The 19869-nt window shown below is 40.9% G+C and overlaps 1 protein-coding gene across 7 annotated transcripts in view; it reads right to left on the reverse strand.

Moving 5' to 3' along the window:
* Nucleotides 1-14883, reverse strand: part of LRCH1 (leucine rich repeats and calponin homology domain containing 1) — a 118870-nt gene extending 103987 nt beyond the window's left edge. For 3 of the 7 annotated variants that reach the window (XR_004238268.1, XR_004238267.1, XR_004238266.1), the window contains exon 1: nt 14530-14883. Coding sequence is in view for 3 of the 7 variants with exons in the window: in XM_032099761.1 (XP_031955652.1) it covers nt 14530-14779 (250 nt within the window). In the remaining 4 variants the exon portion in view is untranslated. The remainder of the gene's footprint in view (nt 1-14529) is intronic. The other 4 variants (XR_004238269.1, XM_032099761.1, XM_032099762.1 and 1 more) reach the window with 4 other exon arrangements.
* Between the last annotated feature and the right edge of the window lie 4986 nt (nt 14884-19869).

The raw sequence follows: 19869 nt of genomic DNA on the forward strand, positions 1-19869 counted from the left end.
CCTTCGTTTTTATGTTCCTAATTCATATAGCAAAACACAAAAGGAGATGCAAGTGAAAAATTATTGCAAGGACAAAAGTTCACTTTGATATTTTTAAAAGGACATGGTCATAAACTAGGATTTGTACACTATTGAAACAAATCATATTCTACAACCTGATATGAATATACCATCTACTAGAAGAGCTTTTTTTATTTGCTCACACCAGAACATCAGTCATTTTGATGTGGCTGTAGAGCATTAATCCAACATCTACTCAGAGAAACTGAACAATACCCTCAAGGAAGTCATTAAGGTCTCATAGATGAAATTGGTTTTATTTCTTGACAACCCAACATCAGTCAGGATTTTCAAGACTTTCCTCTCTAGAATACAAAGCTATTGCTGATAAAATCTGCAGGTGATTGATGGTAATGGTGTAAGTAACAGCAAGGCCAAGTTATAGATACATGGGGACCTGGAGCACATAGATAGACACAGTCAAGGTCATATTTAACTCTGTCACACAAAAACTTGAAAATACAACATGGAAGAATGCAATCATAGAACCACAGTCTTGTGATAGCATAAGCTTGGAACAATGACAATCATGAGCTCCCACCAAGTCTAAGATGCAAATTACTAAAATGAAAGTTGGGTGCATTAGCACACATTACCCCAGGGAAGGTATTTACAAAGCAACTCACAAATTGCCATGTCCAGTTGTCAATAATGAAGTAAAAGACAATAAAACTGTTAAAGCACCCAAAAACCTGGAAGGTTTCACAAAATTGCAAGATTTGGGATCTGAAATCATATCTCAAAGCAGAACACCAAAGGTTCATCTGTTTAGGACTGTCTCACAAGCCCTTGCAACATTCAGTACAGCAATGTAAGACAGTGGCAGCCTCAACTCTGTCCCCCTCTCCTTTGATAGTGGTTTCCTCTCCAAGAACAGGCACAGCAGGTAAAATCATGTGCCAGCTCATCAACACCACAATTCCAAGCCTGTCCTAGTAGTTTAAATCCACCATCATCACCATTTAGGTTTGTCAACCTATTTATATGGGCAGCAGCTTTCAGCAGGAATCTAGATGGACAACTGCAGTGGCATCCTAAATCACTGTAACTGGAATTATCCCTCATTAATCAAATATCTTAGTTTATTAAATACAAAGGTAAAAAATAATGTATAAACAACTGCAGAAGAGTAAATGTCTACTACAGTGGGTTAGCTGATCTAGTGAAGAAAAAAGAATAAATGCCCAGAAGTTGAAGCTAAAATACAAAATAACTGTGTCATCTCTTTTATTTGCTTCCAAAGGAAATACATAATCAATCATACTATTATCACTAGCATACTTTAAAATTGAGACAGTACATATGAGCCATAAATTTATGATCTCGATACACAGACTCAGCCAAAGAAATTGATGGCCAGCATTAGGCAGAGGGACAAACTGTATCAACATAAAAGTCTCTTTTATTAAGACAAATCAATTGCTTCAACATGCTTCAACAAGTACAGTCCACAAGCATCAGAATGTAAACAGCAGCACAAAGTAAGGTGAGACACCCGGTAAAGAACAACAGGACTGACTAAATATTCTTTGAGTATTACAGAAATTCCTCTAAAAGCAAGCAGTTTCTGTTAATAAAGGAAAAAACCCTGGCAGTTTACTACCCTCTACCATTTTCTTTTTTGCAAAACTGCTTCCCAATGATTTATTTACACCGTTCCACAGGAAAAATAAAGTTGTTATGCTCACATAACCTTAATTAATAACCATAATAATTACTAATAAAGTAACATATTTCTCTCTATGTCATGTTTGTTCATGCATATTGATTGGGTTATCTTCAGGCTATCACTATTTCATGCACCAAGGAAGGGTTTAGAAACATATGAAAAAGTAGAACTGTACCATGCATAAAGTGGAGCAGGTGAAATTATTTTTTTATATATAATACACTCAATATATTTAACACACACAATGGCATAATGTAAATGCACTAAGACCATGCACAAGCAATACCTGTTTTTTTCTGAGCTGAATCAATTACAAGCAGAAGAATAGCTCCGCACTGTAAATATTTTTATTTTTATGATGAGAACATTGAAAAACAAGATGGTTTTGCTAGAGATAAGGAAGAAAAAATTTTAGACATACACTAACAAATACTGTTAACCAAGAATGTGATTTATCTTCAATAAGTACCTTCTCAAAAATAGCTTTTAAAAATAGCAAACATTCTATACAACTATTTGGCTAGAAGATACAAGCAAGAAATGTAGCCAGCATGTATTACATAGTCATCAAAACACAAAACAAAAGACTCTGTTTTACAGGGACATTTGTATTTAGGAAAACTGGCAAGGTTTCTGCTTAGTCCAGTAAGCAAAATTCAAGCTTTCTGCAGACTGAGAGCAGGTATTCTACAATAGCTGATCTGGATTTATTCTTTTCCATAAATTGTTTAGAACATGAGGATTTGTATTTTAGAAACTGTAATTTTGGAGGTAGATAGCTCTCCGAGATGCTCATGCTTCACTACCCTTATACCAATACCATAATTTATTTCTTCATTTTAGAGCCGTAGCACCAATAAATAAGTGTGATAACTGTCTTTAAAGGCCACTAGACTGGCTGGTGTAGACTAGCCACTTCACTAGACTGGTCATCTCAAATTTGTGTGATCATAAATTTGATCAGAACTCATTTTATTTTGGCCAAAATTCCAGATTACTGTGTTAACAAAGCCTTACACTGCAAAGTTAGAACACAAAACCCCAATACTGATTTCTTGGATGATTTTAAAATGAGGGTTCTATGGATATTCACAACCTATGTCTAGAAAAACTCTTAATTCTCATGCAGAATTTGTCCATGTTGACATTACCAAAAAAAAAAAAAATTTTTATGAATTCTGTTCCTGAACACTTTACTTTCTTGCAGCACCATGCATTATTCCTTTTTAGTCCAATACAAAAAAATGGGGAAAAAGCTAAAAGATTTGTGAGGTGCATAGAGGGAAACAACCTCCAGCCTTTTTTGCAAGTTTTCAGACCTTTTATTGGTTGTAAAATTTTTCAGATTTAACTAGCCTGTTCACTGTTCTCCTGACTATTTCAAACTCCTGGTTTGAAACTCCATCCAAACTATTTAGAAATAATTCTGAAACTCACATTTATAATAAGCACACACTCACATCTAGTAACTGGTACATTTGTTTCTTGTGGGAGGGCACTGTTAGGGTTGGGGTGGCTTTCTTCCCTTTTAAAGGTAAACCCTGCAACACTGGATAGAAACATAAGGAAACTTCACAGACTCATTCTATTGCTTACATGTACAGTTTCAACTGCAGTGCTTGTGTTTCACTGTTCCCACAGCAGTATCATGATTTATTTCTTCATTTTAGAGCCTTTCCCTGTAGAGGCTAAACCTTACACTGTCTCTTACTTCCCTTTAACAAGTACTTGTAGAAAAGCCTCTTTTTCTTCAGGCTACCACTGCTTCATAGACAAACATGGCTCAAATTTTTCTGATAAACTGGATGCTAGAGGGATCACAGAGTCACATCTCCCACAGCTTAACATTTAAGTGCATAACTAAAACGCTTCAGTGAGACTACCAATTACTGCAGTTATGCTACTACTGCACAGAACTGCTCAACACCAAACAGAGCTATGAGATTCCAGAAGCCATTTTTAGCCCAGGGCACTAGGCCAAAAATAACCTTTTCAGTTCTCTAGGAAGCCAAATGTACAAAGATAGGAAAACTGGCAGAAGTACAGCACTTCTTGCCAAAATACTGATTTTTTTTTTTTATTGTGTAGAGTTACTACTATTTCATATTACTGATTCTTAACTGATTGCAAATCTATAGTGATATGCTTTTAGAGACTATTTCTGAGTTGTACCTGTGTGTCTGTGCCAGATGCTACTATAAAGTGAGTTTCTGCATGGTGTTAATACATTTAAAACCACTCCCAGGACCTTAATGGATGCTTTAAGTCTTTACTCCTATGCCAACATCTTCCAGAACAAAACTAATTCAAATGCCTCAACATCCATACTTCAAGATATCATACACTGACATCTAAAAAAAACCAAAAAACCAAAAAAAAAAACCACCAAAAAAAAAAAAAACAAAAAAAAAAACAACAACAAAAAAAGAAAAAAAAAAAAAAAAAACCAAAAAACACCTCTCCCCCTCTCCCCCCCCCCCCCAAAAAAAAAATACCAAAGAACCAAAGTTGGATTCCTTTCACAGTTTTGTCTTTGATCTATTCTGAGATCTGGATTAAGCCATTCAGAATTCCTCCTGCTCAGTTTTTCCAATCTATACAACCAGGGATAACCTGCATCATTATAGAACAATGAAATAACTCACTGAGCAAAGTTCGCACAGTAGTTTTTTAATGGAAACATAGAACAAGATCTATGGTAGGAACAACTAAAGTAGAAATCTTAAAGTCATTATATTAATGACTTAAAGACTTAAGCTCTTAAACACATTACAGTAACAATCAATATAATTACATAAAAGGCTTTCAAATTACAAGAAATTCAAAAGATTACTTTCTCTACCCTTAGAAGTTCCTGACTGGTTGGCTGAATGTCAAAGTTACGCACCGCACACTTCAGCAGCGCAGTAATAGCTGCAGTACCATGATACAAAAGTGTCTCATGGTCTACACCATGATAGTGTCTGTCTTATCTCTAAATTCCCTTACAAGAATGTTAGCAAATTGAAGTTACTGGTTATTTTTAATTAATTCATATTTTTTTTCAAATCATAAGATCCACACCACTTGCATGAAAGATTTTTTGTGGAGAGTCTGCCAGATTATCTCTATTCTTTATGGTGAATTTGAGACAGCACACAGGAAAAAAAAAGAAGAGAGAGCAGTTCTAAAGGTGGAAAAGAAACTTGCCATTTTAATGAAAAACAATTTTAGACTCTGCAGCCTCTTTTGTCCCCCCCAAATAAAATCTCAGAAGAATAACATACAAAACTATGCATTACCAAATTAACATAATCATTTCCCATCCAATTTGAAAAGTTCAGCTAGTGAATGGAAACATCCATTATAACACAGCTACAATTCAGTAAATCAGTCTTAATTTCTGCATACTGTGACTAAGAAACTACATCGTCATGATGCTGTACAGAAACTAGAAGGAGCTGGTACTGATGGGTCTCAAAATAAAACAAAGTACGGAAACATTTGAAATGGATGGCACAAGGATATTCTTGGTACATCTTCCTTCAAACACACTAGTAAGCAGGGGGAAATAAAATACCATGTCTAGCAAACCTTGTAAGTGACAGGACATGTGTGAGGAAAAAACCAAGTCAGTAACACAAGGCAATCTGAACGGCTGCTAAGTGGAACACAAGCAAGGAGTAGGCATTCAGCCAGACTAGAATTCAGACCTTGGAAAGGGGATCACAGGCAAAACTTACTGAGCAGGGAAACGACACTGTACAAAGTGGAGTGCAAAAGGACAGTTTTCTTGAACCAGGATGAACTCAAAAAACAACAACAAAACAAGCAAGTAAGAAGCCCTAGCAACACAACATAAAATGAGCATGGGAAACCCTGGGCTAAGTTGTTCCCCTTGATCAATCACAGCTGTATTTAGTAACCAGGGCATCCTTGTCCTGCTCCAACTGCTGAGAAAGCTTCTTTCAGCTTTGACCAGACACCCATTCCAGAAATCTTCGTAACTGTCTGCATTTTTTAATTATATAACATGTGAATGACACTATGTTCTTCTTCCTCCCCCACTGAATAGACAGACAGCTTTGTTGTTAGTACACTTGCCCTGCCTTAAAAAGACTGAATTGCATGAATTCAGCTAAGCCTCACAATTCTCAAAATACAGTAATATAACAGCAGCAATGGTACAACCTGTCCATAATCCAATAATCCCTACTTCTCCTGTCATTAAATTTTTAAATGGTTAAAAGTTCAAACAGTAAAAAAAGTCATTTTAATAATAAAAGCTTTGCTTACCATGATAACAATTTCACTATCTTTAAAATCTCTTCTTACTATACATAAACTACTGCACTTGCATTTCTGGTATCCTGCCTTATCTCTGTAAAGGTTATCCAAGGGTGTATTTTGCTCTACTTCTTTCCTTGGCTTAACCTCTGATTCAATTTTCTTCTCCTACCCCATTTCTTGCCCATTTTACAAAACTTCTCCATCAGTTCCAGTGATTATGAACCTGTTTCTTTCTGTTCACCAAACGACAGATCCAACTTCTTACTCATGCTTTTCTCTTCACAGTTAAATGTGGAGGGCTTTTTCCCCCATTTATTTTTCATTTTTACTTTTTGCCTGTCTAACGTAATGCTACAAAGAACAGGTGTCACTGAAAATAGCACAAACAAAGATGCAGACTTTAGATGCTAAAAAAACTTTGCATCTGTATACACACGATAAATTGAAGTGAAATTGTCATTTGCAGTCCCTTTGCTACTTTTGAGACATACTGCTTTAGAATATAAGTCAGTATTATTGTAGCATTCTAATACTCTTAACAGTATAAAGAAATCAAGTCACATGCTATGTTAAATATACTTCCAAGATGTACTTTGCTGAATTTTATTTAATTCAAAAAATTATTTGCCTTAAATCCTCCACACAGATATTAGTGCCAGCTGCTTCAGCAATGTCACCTCCTACCAGAAACAAGTATTTGTCAGGCTGTAATAGTAGAAAACACATAGTTTATATAATTAAAACAAAAACCTAGAAATTAAATCGGTTACTAATCTAATATTTTAAAGCACCACGGTCCTGAAAGGAAATAAAAATATTACAATTACCACACTTCACACCAAGGAATAAAATCACCCAGCTACAGAAAATCAACATAAAAACCTTATCCATTCAGCAGCACAGGTCACTGCTAACATGGTGTTCAGCTGTTTTGCCCTAGTTCTGCTTCTCATAAAGACCAAGAATTCTATTCTGATATTCAAAACCTCCAGCTACTTCCAGTAATTTCTCTAACTATTCCTGGAAGAACTACCTCACATAATCATCATGAAATTATCAGTTAGCTTTTAACTAAATTCACACAAGCTCAGCTGAACATGAAACACTTCATGTAGCTTCAAAAGCAAGTGCGAACCTCAGGCTCCAAATTAAGTGCAAAACTAACCCCCACTTGGCTCTGCCAAGATCGTCTCACAAGTTTTGACTTTGTTTTTTCCTTTAAGAATATTCCTCCTACAGACTCGGATAGGAGGACAAAAGACTGTTATTGTTATTTCTATTTTTAAATGGTTAGGAGGTTTACAGGCATTAGGGTGTTCTGCACCATACAAGGAAAAAAGAATAAAAAGCTGGCCAGCAAGACACACTTCGAGAAAGATGCTGGGGAGAAAGCGTCAGAATTTCATAAATGAACTCCCCCCACAAAGACACATCTATGTGCAAACTTAGAAGAAAGGAATTATTCCTCCAGAAGCTTAACTCCTCAGTACCATTCCAAAGAACTACTCTGATATGTGTATAATACCTCGCACAACATGGTCAGCAGAGAACAGTCAGAAGTCAGGAAACACAACACCCATTTCCAGTTTTGACAGTGATCCACTCGCTGAACAGAGGGATAGCATTTCTGCCTCTTTCAGTTTTACACATCAGAGAATAATAAATGGGTACACTTTCCATAATTCTGGTCTCAACAGAACAAGTTTAGGATATCTCTGGTTTAAGAAGTACCATTTCAATTATTTAAATCATATTGATTTTAACTGTGAATTAGCAATCTAACCAGCTTGGCAATGTTCACAAACCTAGGTAATGCTTACTAACAGTCAGCAAGAACACAGCAGGCAGAATGATGAGCAGTCAGCCTATGGCCTAGAGAAGTTACTCATCCTTCCTAGAATGGTTATTCTAATACACAAAACACCAGTCTCTCCATCTTGGCTGATCTTGTAACTCTTCAAGCAGCAAAATCACTGGGTTTTCCTTCTGCAAGCAAATGGATGCTAGGCTTCCCAAACTTAAATTCAACAGTTAATATTTATAGCATGAATTTGAAACTATTATTTGTAGCGTAAAGTCTATAAATGTCATGTATCTTGGAGCCAAACAATTTTCTCCATGTTTATCTAATTCTCTATTCACACAATTCTAATCATTATTCACCTAAGTGGCATTTTTCCTCAGTTTTACAGATTTCAGAGAATTATCACAAACCATTACACTCATCTCCCTTCTTTGACTTCATATCTTTTCATTCAATAGTTCATAAATTTTCCCTCTCTATGACACTTCTGCCTTTAATATTATCTTCTTTTTATCTATTTTCTTGTTCAAACGTATATTGCATTGGCATTTGCCCCTTTCCTCTTCCAAGCCACAGCTCTATTGGACAAATAACCATTCTACTTTGTCATAGCTGATTCTGCCCCAGCCTCTTCCCCTAACAAAAGTATTCAGCGTTTTCAAAACTCTATGTATAGTTACTGTGTTAAGATTCATACAATCTCTCCTGTTTAAGACATGTCTAAATCAAGATGTCTTTTTTGCTGAAGACAAAAAAGGGAACGACTAAAAGGAGGTTCAAAAATAATGTAGGGATATTTCTACCTTCCACCTTCTGGTAATCACAGGTGAGCAGACCTTCAAAACTGCTCATCTAGAAGCATTTGAAAGGAAACCTGTAGCACCTTGACTACCGTAACAGCACTTCTGTAGCTCCGAGTCAGTCTTTTCCAAGTAGATTGGTCAAGGATGAACAAAGTGACAAGATTTCTACAAAAGCATTGAGCTTTTATTCATTTACATGCACAGCATGTCCAAACATGGCAATTCTAGGCAGAATCGTTTAAAAAACTGCCACCGTAAACGAGATGTTTGCTTTGGGGGGAAAAGGTTCAATCCACAGAAGAGCCTACTCCTGCTGAAATTGAGAGGTTTCATCCTTCCTCCCATCCCACAGTTTGTAGGCTGTCATCTCTCCTACCTCTTAGCCCATGCACTAGTTTTGAAGCCTCTGTACAAAGCAAGTCAAAAAGAAAAAACAAATACAAGGGAAAGACACATACACAGTCAGTGGTAGAAAGCCATTAATCTGCTCAAGCCGCATTCCGAAACAGTAACCAGGCAATTGTGTACTCGTAATTTGTTCCATGCAACAAAGACACTCTGAGCCAATTCATTTTATATTGTGCTGAGGAGAATCTAACAGCACCTGCAAAGTCACTTGCTACATTTCTATGGGGGCATAAATCTCCAGACAAAAGACGTAAATTTCAAAAGCACCTCTTACAGCAAGAGAACTAAGTGACTCTTTTCAATAGAAGTCAATAGCGTGGATGTTTATAAGATCCACAAGCAAGGATATCGCCAGGCTTCAGGAAGAAAAAAGGGCAAAGAGGGTTTAAATGGTATTCTGCAGTTGTAAGTTGCTACGCACATCAATGTTTCTAAAAGAACTCCTTTCATTTGATAAAGCTCTTTCCCAAAGCATTGCTTATGAGTAAAAAACAGAAGCTAGAATATGTTGGCACAGAGATGTCCAGACAGACCACATGATCAGGTGGTGTCAGAAACTGTCAAAGGCATAATAATGTTACATATACTGCTGGATACATAATAAAGAATACAAAATTGATTTAGCTACATTTTTTAGCCTTACGAATTACATCTTCCGAGTTTTGGCTGCAGGGTGATATTTAATTCATTTGTGATAATAAGCAAACATATTTATTCTCTCTCCCTGTCCTAATACACTTAAGATATTATTTATGTAAAAAACAGTAAGTAAGGTTAGAAATCTTCAAATAAACACAAGAAGGCTGTAGGAAGGGACTGACTTTTGAACATGAAAAAGAAACAGAGTTCTAGTCTTTTTTTTAGCCTTAAAAAGACATTATTTACTGATATGAGTTTAGATTAAATAAGCAAAATGAAAGGCTCTCAGCCTCATCTAAAAAACCCCATAATTTAATCAAAATGTTAATTCAAAATGATGGATTATTCAAAGTAATTATCAGACAATTCTTAAAAGGACAGGGGCATACCAAGTATCTTTTTCTCTAGTGGCCAAATAACAATCACATTCTAAACAAGAGTCCATTTGGTGGTCATATTTGATATATGAAAGTGTGCTGCAGCACAAACAAACCAGTCTGTATGTGTGACATCCTGCCCAGTACAACCTGCACTTAGAACAGGTGGAACCAACTGCACATCTACTACTGTAATTAGGAGAACTCTCAGAAGTGAAGGACGAATTACATTAATAAAGCAGGTGGAGAAAATAAGTGAGAATAGATTATGGCAATCTAATGTACATAGAATCATGGAATGGTCTAGGTTGGATGGAACCTTTAAATGCCATCTGGTTCAACTCCTCTGCAAGGAGCACCAACATCTTTGACTAGATAAGGTTGGTCTGAGCCCCATCCACATCATAACTAATTAAAAAAAAAAAGGGGGGGAAACAAGAAATATTACTGTTGCTGTTCTTATTAGCAAAGAGGAATGAAAGGAACACATTTCACCTGAACCAGAATCAACACTCACAGTGATACTGTGATTTTTCAACCATCTTGAAAACAAATCCCCAGTTATACAGCTGAAACAACTATTTCAAAGACGCTGCCAGGCAAAGGTGTCTTCAACACAGCATTGTCCGGCAAGCACAGTCCACTTCAAAGAATTTGTAAAAACAGCAGGTAGGAGCTCTTTTGTAAAGAGAGAATTCTGTTGCACAAAAAATACAATCATATTCCTTCCAAAATTTCATACTGTCCAAACTGGCAATCAAATACTTCAATTTGTAATTATTTTCTAATAATCTAGTACGTAATTTAAAGAAATTATTTTCTTCTCTGCCAGGTCACTACCAGGAGCAGCAAGTAATCCCTCCTCATGTGCCTAAGTCACCTAATAGAAATGGATGAAGGAGGTATTCACCAGAAAAGGTGCTGAGGATCTGCCTTCAGAAACGCAATCAAAGCCTACACAAAGAGGTTGAAGTCATACAGTAGGCAGCCATGGTTACATCTTCGGGGCCTTTTCTTTCTCTTTTATAAAGTAACATGCTTCCAGCATTCCCAGTGGTTTGGAGGAATATAATTGCATGCTATTACTTAAGAACTATGTGATTACCGTGCCACTGCCTTCTGCATAACCCAGCCTGTAATAAAAGTGATAAGAATAGCATTTATTATTTTTGAAATGGTTTTTGCATTGCATCCACACTGATGTGGTTTAAAATGTCTGACTAAACTCATGACACTTTACAAGGAGGTTTTACTTTCTTCTAACAGTACTGAACGCCATGAAAACTCCATTCTGTGTGCAGAGATACTGCCTGAAAGTTCCATCTGACCAGGTCACTCAGCACTTGAGCAGAACTCTCAAAGACTGAGGAAGAAATGTTCTATCACCTTTCTATAAGCAAGATGTATTTAATGGAAAGAAAAGTCACAGAAGAAAAAGCATAAGAAGCCCCAGCAACAGAAGGTAACAAGTACACTTCAGCCTCTGTAGTTCTTACAGAATGCAACTGCAGTAAGCATTAGAAAAATCCAACTATCCCATCCCAGCTGTTAAAGGCAAACAAGTCACGTCCCTTTCGTAAGTGCATCAATTGCTATATAAAATCTGACTTCTAACTTCAGGAAAAAAACAAATGCATGAACAGAGAACTTACAGTTGAACACTTTTTTTCTTCCTCAGACCTACAAAAAGCACTCAGAACCTATCTAGAAAACAAGCTTGATAATGTTTTATTTGAGAGTAGCTGTAGACCATCACTTTCTGAATCAAAAAAATATTTTCAGTCTCTAGTACTAAAACACTGTCAAGATGCAGACATGGTTTCAGTTTTTTGGAAATTCCCTGCTCCTCAGACGTCTAAACTCCACCCCCCTCACTAGTCTTCTCTACATCAAAGAGTATCTTCATTTTCAGTGAAACTGGCAATCCCCTCCCCCCTTCCACCACCCAAAAAAACAGTGAAAGGCTACCCCTACCCCAAAATCCAAAGTTTCAGGGCTTCAGAGACATGTCAGCACATCAGATCCAAAACTGTAAGTCACTCATTTCAAGGATATATTCCAAGTAGTACAAGAAAGTTCTGTACTATGCGCATTTATGGAGAGGAAGGAGGAGAGAAAATTCCTATCAAGAGTTTGCCCCAAGAGCTTCAGAAATCTGGCCTTAAGCCAAGCATCTCTTCTGTTTATGTATTTTAGTTATGTAATGTAACAAGTGAAAAGAAACATGGATTTTTTTGGAAATACATCAACACAACGACTTAATTCCCAAGGCAGTTCCCATTAAACAGTTACAACAAGCTGTTACAAACAAAACCATAAAGCAACCATAGATTAACACAGTGTTTTTCTAAAAAGGGGCAATGATAAAAGGGCTGCTGTTGTCACAAGATCAAGACATGCGTTGATCTACACTGCTGTTTATATCAAACAAAAAGAGAATGAAAACACAATTCTACGTTCAATTTCATATTGAATGTTTTCCATGTAAACTCTGAGAAAAGCACCATAATGCTTGAAGATAAAGACTACTTTTTTCCTAGAAAAATCAGTAGAACAAGCAAGCATGTAACAAGCAGGTGCTACCTATACATACTACACACAGCTCATGCCTGTACAGCACATACTTACACAATACACAAATACTAACATGCAATCTCTGCCAATCGAACCATTTTCTCCCCAGTGTATAATCTCCTCAGTATATAATTTGGTTTTCCAACAGTTTGGTTCGATATTAGGTCAAACTAAACAAGCCAAATTTCTGGATTTCCATACTATTTATCTGGTATTGCGGCATGTCTGCTAGACTTCAACTTTAAAAAAGAAATGAGATAAAAAATGCTTTGCTTGGGATGACAAGCTGAAAGTCATTCTTCTAACCACATACAGTTCCCCTACCATGCCTATCCCTTTCACATCTGCTACTGAGTCAGCTAATGGTTAGTATGGTAATTCATGCTATCCATTCATGGTAGTTTCATTCATCAAGCTTCCTTCATAATTTTTTTTATTGATATGATGATATAGGTGCTCACACAGACCAATGTGAAATCCACTCAGCAACACCATCAAGTAACAAAGCTAAACAACAATAACACATGACACCTACCACACATCTGAGGCATTAACTCTGGGATAGAGACAATAAGCAGCCAGCATGTGTCTCCACATACAGGAAGGCATAAATGCCCTCATGTGCAGCAGAAGCTGAGGATTTAAATTCATGTTATCACATGTCTGCATGCAGGTATAGCACCTGCTGTTTTGTGGGAAAAGAACAAGTGACTACATGTCTCCTGCTCTGCTGCTACAACACAACTGTCTCCAGCAGGCAAAGGGGACACAAGGGCATGTGGAGGACGTACACTGAAGACCTTGACAATACACTAATACACTCTTTTAAGGCGGGTTTACACTGTCCTACCTAGTGACAGCATGTAAAGAAGGGATTAGGTTCCATCACCTGGGATAATAGGACCAGGAAAACTGGTATGACCCTTTGAGGTGGGTCTGCCTCCCTAGGTGAGAAATAAGTGTGCCTTTTTCATGTTGGAAGAAAGGTGTGAGGGCAAGTTAACACATACTGAATACATCTCCCCTCACCACTCCTGCCTGCAGGGTTGTCAGGCCTGTCACCTCTGCAGATTTATGTAATGATGGTGTCCCCCAGTGTAAAGTACATACAGCGCCTGTGAAGACAGGGATTTCTCTCCACATTTGCCCTGGAAGATACCATGGCACAGAGCGGGCACTTGTGGCTACATGACTGTAAGGACACTAGGGGGAATGTCAAGCCCAGCGCTGAACAAGTGGCATTTGTGAAAGGTAGCATGCTCCCTGGGGCAGCTGCACAGCAAAGGTCTTCCTATGGACATGCCTCCACTTATGGCGTGCAGATAGATAACATGTTCAGAGGCACATGAGTGTCTCAATGTTAAATACGGACTTGCATCCTCTCCGTGCCAGATGGGTTCACCCACGAGCAGCAGGACAGAAGCAGCAGGTATCCACCCTGGCACTGTGTGTGCAAGCCTCCCGCGGCTGAATCAAAGGTGGGCTGACTGCCACCGCAAACCTCAGCAGTCAGGGAAGGGTGGCACAGAGACGCACATTCCCCAGAGGGAGAAGAGGACAGGTGCGAGCAAGAATTCCCCACACATTCCCCCAGTGTGCCACGGGAGAGGCAGCTCTGCCTCACCAAACGCCGAGCGGGGGGGATGGAGGGGAGCGTGCACAGATCCAGCCATATGGAAGCAAACACCTACCTCATGCATCAAGGCGGGGGGAATAAAGAAAGCACAGGGTCCACGGAGAGATGGGGGTGGGCTCGGCTTCCATGTGAGGACGGGCCCGAGGGAAGGCGAACGAAAGGGTGGGGAGTGGGTGTTCGCCTCACAGGGAGGTTGGGGGGCACAAATGTGCCTGAGAGAGCGGGGAGGGGGTCCCGGGCGGTTTAACAAACCCACGTTCCCCGCTCCCCGGCCGCTCGCCCGGGCTCACCTGCCCGCACCGTGTCCGAGAGGTCGTGGCTGAGGGCGGCGGCGCTGCGCGGGAACTCCTTCAGCTTCCTGCCGCTCAGGTTGAGCCCCCCGGAGTGCGCCGCCTCCTCCAGCGCCCGCTCCAGACCGCGGTTCAGCGGCGCCTGCAGACCCAGCGCCCCGCTGCCGCCGCCGCCGCCGCCGCCCACCCCGGCCGCCGCCGCCAGAGCAGCGGAGGGGAAGGGCTGCGACTCGCCTCCCAGCGTCGCCATCTTTCCGTCGCCGCTGGGGGTACCCGAGAGGGCCGCCGGACCTGCCTCCCTCCCGTCTTCTCTCCCTCCTTCCTCCTCCTCCTCCCGCTCGCGGCGGCAGCGGCGCGGGCAGGGGGCGGAGGCGCGTGGCCCGGGCGAGGCGCGCCCACTGCGCATGCTCCGCCCCTCCCGGCACCGCTCCCCGCCGCGGCACCACCTAGCGGCGGCGCGCTGCTCCCGGCGCTGGAAGTGCCAGTGGGAAGGCGGGGAGGGGGCGGCTCTCCATTGTTTCCTTGCCACAGCATTCCCTTGTAAAGCCAGCTCGGGTGGCCTGCCCGCCGCCTGCTTGGGCCCCTTCTGCCGGCGCCCGGCCGAGCTGTGCCCCAGCAGGGTTCAGGGGCTGGTTGGGTGGCGGCGGGGCGGTGTGGGCCTGCAGGTGTGCCGGCAGCGGCGAATGCGGGCTCGGCTTTCTTCACTGGGACGTCAGAAGCTGCAGCGGCTGTCGCCACCGAGCGAGGCCCTGGGGAGCATCTGCCCTGCAGAAGGGCTTTCTGTGCCGTGCTTCTCCCGCAGGGACTGGCTCACACCTGTCTGTGGCTCCTGGGCACAGCCTGCCCAAGAGACACCCTCGAAGGTGTGATTTGTAGTGACAAACCAAGCACAGGGGCCACCATCCGTTCAGTTTCCGGTGGGATAACCTTTCCGAGTGGTAGGCAGTGCTGGGTTTGCTTTATTTTCCCCTTCCTCTCTGCAGCTTGGCAAAGTTGAGCCCAGGAGATGGAGAGGAGCGAGGCCGAGCGTTCCCACAGGGTTTACAGAGTTCAAAGCTAAAACAGGACTTTTACGTCATCACCCCTGACCTGTGCTTTACAGACCATTACATTTCACTCAGTTACCCTGAGTTGTGATCAATGGTTGACACTACACCAAAGCCTTCCCAGCTCCAGGAAGTTCAAGTGCTGAGTGCTACAGGGACAAGGAACACCTAACTGCCACAAGGAAATAACTCCAATTTTCTGAAGAACAGGAGAGATCACAGCGAGTTTAGCAGTCACAACCAGAAAGAGCACTGGGGGAAAAGGTGCTAAAAAAACGGCAGGAAGGGTTTTAGAGGTGGATCTTTTCATATAAAAATGCGTCCATTAAAAACTAGTTCTTTAAAATCAAGATGCAATCTCAGTATCAGCATGTTTCATTTAAGTTTTATATGCATTGTATCACTGCAAAAGTGTCAGCAAGCAGCATAGCAGTGTTTTTAAAGAGATGCCTTACTTTAAGGAAAGAGCTGTAAGGTAGATGGGTAGGTCTTACTATAAGTACATTTATACTACACCTAAAATACAAGCCCTGAGTTTAATCTCCAGTGCAAATTCCCCTCATACCTACTACTGCCAGTTCATGTTTGATGCAGAGATATTAGTTTTTGGCATGGCTAATTCAGTGTACTACCAGTTCAAGAAAATTTTGGATCCACCAGAGAGTAATTCTTGACAGCATTCCTTGGAACAGCCCCTAGCCAAAGTTAACCAACAGTTACCACAACACTTGTGCCCAGATATCACATTACTTTCGACAAAGCTTGTTGGTGGGTTATTAAGATTCTATTCCCCACAAATTTCCACTAGTCACAGTATGTTTTGGTTTTGTTAAAATGCTTAATTCCAGCTTGCATGCGATCTTTGCATTGCTGCTGAAAAGCATAAAGAAACAGATAAATAGCTACATCTTCTCAGCAATTTAAAGAAAAGTGTTGATAAACAGTAAGTAATAAAAACGTTATTCAATTCAAGTTGAATAAACTGCGACTAAGAAGAACTAACTGCTAGGCTCCCCCTATATTTTTAAATGCAATTTCTTAAATGCAAGTTTAATGAACTAAGTGCTGTATTCTTATACACTTAGAGAAATCTGAAATACTCTAGGTTTTATAACTCAGTAAATGACTTTGCATGGAAGATTTCCTGTGTATTAAATTACCCAACACTGTGGAATTTTATTTGAAAATTTTAAATCTAGAACTAAACATTCAAGCAGCATAGATTAAACATTTCTCTTCCAGCATCAGGTCCTTACAGGCAGGAAGGAGGCCTGTCTTCTGGTGAGGATTGGGAAGTTTTCTCACCAGTGAAACACCATATCCCTTCCTCTCGCATTTCTGGTAAGACAAAATTATTTCTAATGCTGATTTTGATTAAAAAAAAAAAAAAGATGGTTTTATTTTTCTCTTTATTGACCTCACACTATATCACTAATCCTGGGAATTAATTCACAGCATCTTGCTGGAGGGAGATTAGCAGCAATACCTTTCTCAGCCTTATTTGAAGGACAACTTGTCCTCCTTTGCAGGAGGTACCCAAAGCCCAGAGGAGCCACCAGGTTACCCTGCTTGCAGGCAGTCACCGTGTGCCCACCTTGGCTGCCCTGTTGGGCTCACATGAAGGGCTTGTGGCTGGCAAAGGCAGACAAGTAAGCACTGTCTTCCCTCTTAGGACATCTAGGATTACAGAAAGGGTGAGGCTATGCAGGCACTGGGTCTAGCAGGGGTTAAAGATGTAGGTTTTACTTTACAGCAGTGCAAGGGCACACACCAATAATCAGGGATCAAGTCTGATTTAAACTGCTTTTTGATCTGAGCAGCTGAGGTGCAATGCAGGCATGACCTGTGCTTATCAGATACTGAGCTGAAACTTCTGGAACAATGAAAACTGCCCATGTTACCAAGGTTGTGGAAAGAAACAAAAACCTGCATAACACTGAGGCTGTACATTGCCTTCACTTTCTCTCCTCTGCCTGAGCACTGTGCCAGATCTAACTCCATTCCTATAGATACAAAGGATTAGAAACTGGAAGCACTACAGAAAACAAGAAGTTCAGTCACACCAGCACCAGTTTCCTATCTATGCAGATGCATATAGAAGGTCATGCTCCATGTATTGACTTTGGTCTGATCACTAAGTGGGCACATCCTGGCACAGCAGCTAAACTAAGCTAGTGGCAAGCTGTCACTGCAAGCAGCTCTTCCATTCCAGCCCCCATCACTTCCTATGTGACAGTATTTGCACTTGTTTGAATCTTCAGTAAGATTAACTCTCAGAGGGAGATAGTGGATACTCTTCAGCAAGCAGATACAAGTGTAGCAGAGGAGAGAAAAATGCAGAAGGAAGTCTTATGAATGGTATCAGAAGAGAGGTGACTGTTCTGCCGATTGGGTCACATGTAATGGTTGGGACAAGAAAACTCATATCAGAGATACACAGAAAGTACCACAGATAAGGGAGACATGAGCCTTAGAGTTTCAGAGGGAATTTCTGTTACTCTAAATTGGCAGAAAAAAGGCAAACAGAAAGGCCCACGTGACTTGCGAAGATCAGAGTTGGGTGAGGACTTATGTGCAGGGAGTTGGTCCCTCACAAGGTAGCACGAGACCTCAGTATGGGTACCTGTCCTTTGCTAGACACGTGACTTTCACCACACGGAGCATGAGAGCCTCACTTTACTTCAGCATAAAGACATTCACCTCAGGTTCCATGTGCTCTAAGATAGTGCTGAAGAAGGAATTGCATGAAGTAGCTCAGACCCAGTCAGGGTACACCAAGGCTTTCTTCACATGAATATCGCAGTGGACAAGCTGTCTGGTCTGGAGACAGAAACAACACACGCATTAAGTAAAACATCAAACAAAAAGTGGTGTCACTCAACCTGCGAGACTACCTCTGTCTGGTGCCACACAAAACAGCAGCTACAACTCAGGTCACATTATACATCCTTGGTAGCATCATAGCCTGTTTCATCATAACTCACTAACACATCTAAAATAACTACAATAACTCTATACCAGTAAGTTTATAAGCAGTATTTTAGAGGCATTCTACTCACAGTAAGTTACAGAATGTACCACTTAGTTTAGAGCAGTCTTATCTTCTTCCAGCACATAACAAAGCCTCCATCCTGTTGTCACTTGACATTAGCTCCCAGCTTGTGAGCTGGATCCCTGGAGCACAGCATAGGTTGAGCTGGGATGCAGTGGAAATGCAGAGGGGGGAACCTGAGGAGGTGAGATGCCTCTTCTAGGTGTGACTTTGCTGCTACATCTGCAGCTGGGAGCACTTTCCAGCCCTACATCACAAGCTTGCAGCATCTTTGAGCAGAATCCTCACACAGCAGACCCTTGGTGCCTTTCAGTGAAGTCTGGGTCTTGCAATCACAGTACAGGGATGTGAACTTTCCACCACTCCAAAATCTCATGTGCTAGGTACAAGTGAGTGACCAGACACAGCAGGAGCTCGGTGGGAGCCTCAGGCAGGACAAATGCTGAGACAGACCCTGCTAGAGAGGTAGCACTCTTCACTGCAGCCTTCCTCCAAATTCCATCATGTAACTTGTCCCTTGTCCCTGTCACGTTTCAAATCACATCATTGTATGAGAGCATCTTGCTCTTTGCCAAAGACGACACTAAGTGACAGATTGTTGTTTAGGGCAAGTTCCTCTTATTTTTATTAAAAAGTGTGCAAGAAGACAATTGCTTGCCAGAATCTCTTGCATTGAAAGTATCAAATCGCATTTCATACATACAGGCCTGCATGTTTTGTGACTGAGTGCATACCGTGAAGTGAGAGGCATAATACCAAGGATCGCAATGGAAATAATAGATTTCTCTTGGGAAGAAATAGTGTGCAGTGTTCCTAGTAAGACCGACAGCAAAAGACCTCAAAAATGGTTCACATGGGGTAAGTTCAGGTTCTTGCAGTGCTGGGCAGAAAACACCCCTCACTTTCCCTCCTCTTGTTTTTCCAGATACACACTGTCAGACTGGGCAATGCACAGCCAGCAGAATACCTTTCCTCCTCACTGGCAGGTGGAGTTACAGCTTGCTCTCAGACATGCGAAAAATAAAGGCAATCCATTAGCTGCAGACTTTCATATCCTGTATGTAGTGAAGGCCAGGAAAGTGCCCAGGTATGGGTAGTGCTCTGGCTGATTTCCCCCAGTGGTTTGGCTCCTGGGAGATGCAAGAAGATCCTTCTATGCTGCAGGAGCTGATGCTTTTCACTGCAGCCAATGAAGGGTGCTCACCTTCATGCAGAATCTGTCTGTAAGGGACATCCTTATAT

Source organism: Corvus moneduloides, chromosome 2, assembly GCF_009650955.1.
Source record: "Corvus moneduloides isolate bCorMon1 chromosome 2, bCorMon1.pri, whole genome shotgun sequence".
NCBI classification, from domain to species: domain Eukaryota; kingdom Metazoa; phylum Chordata; class Aves; order Passeriformes; family Corvidae; genus Corvus; species Corvus moneduloides.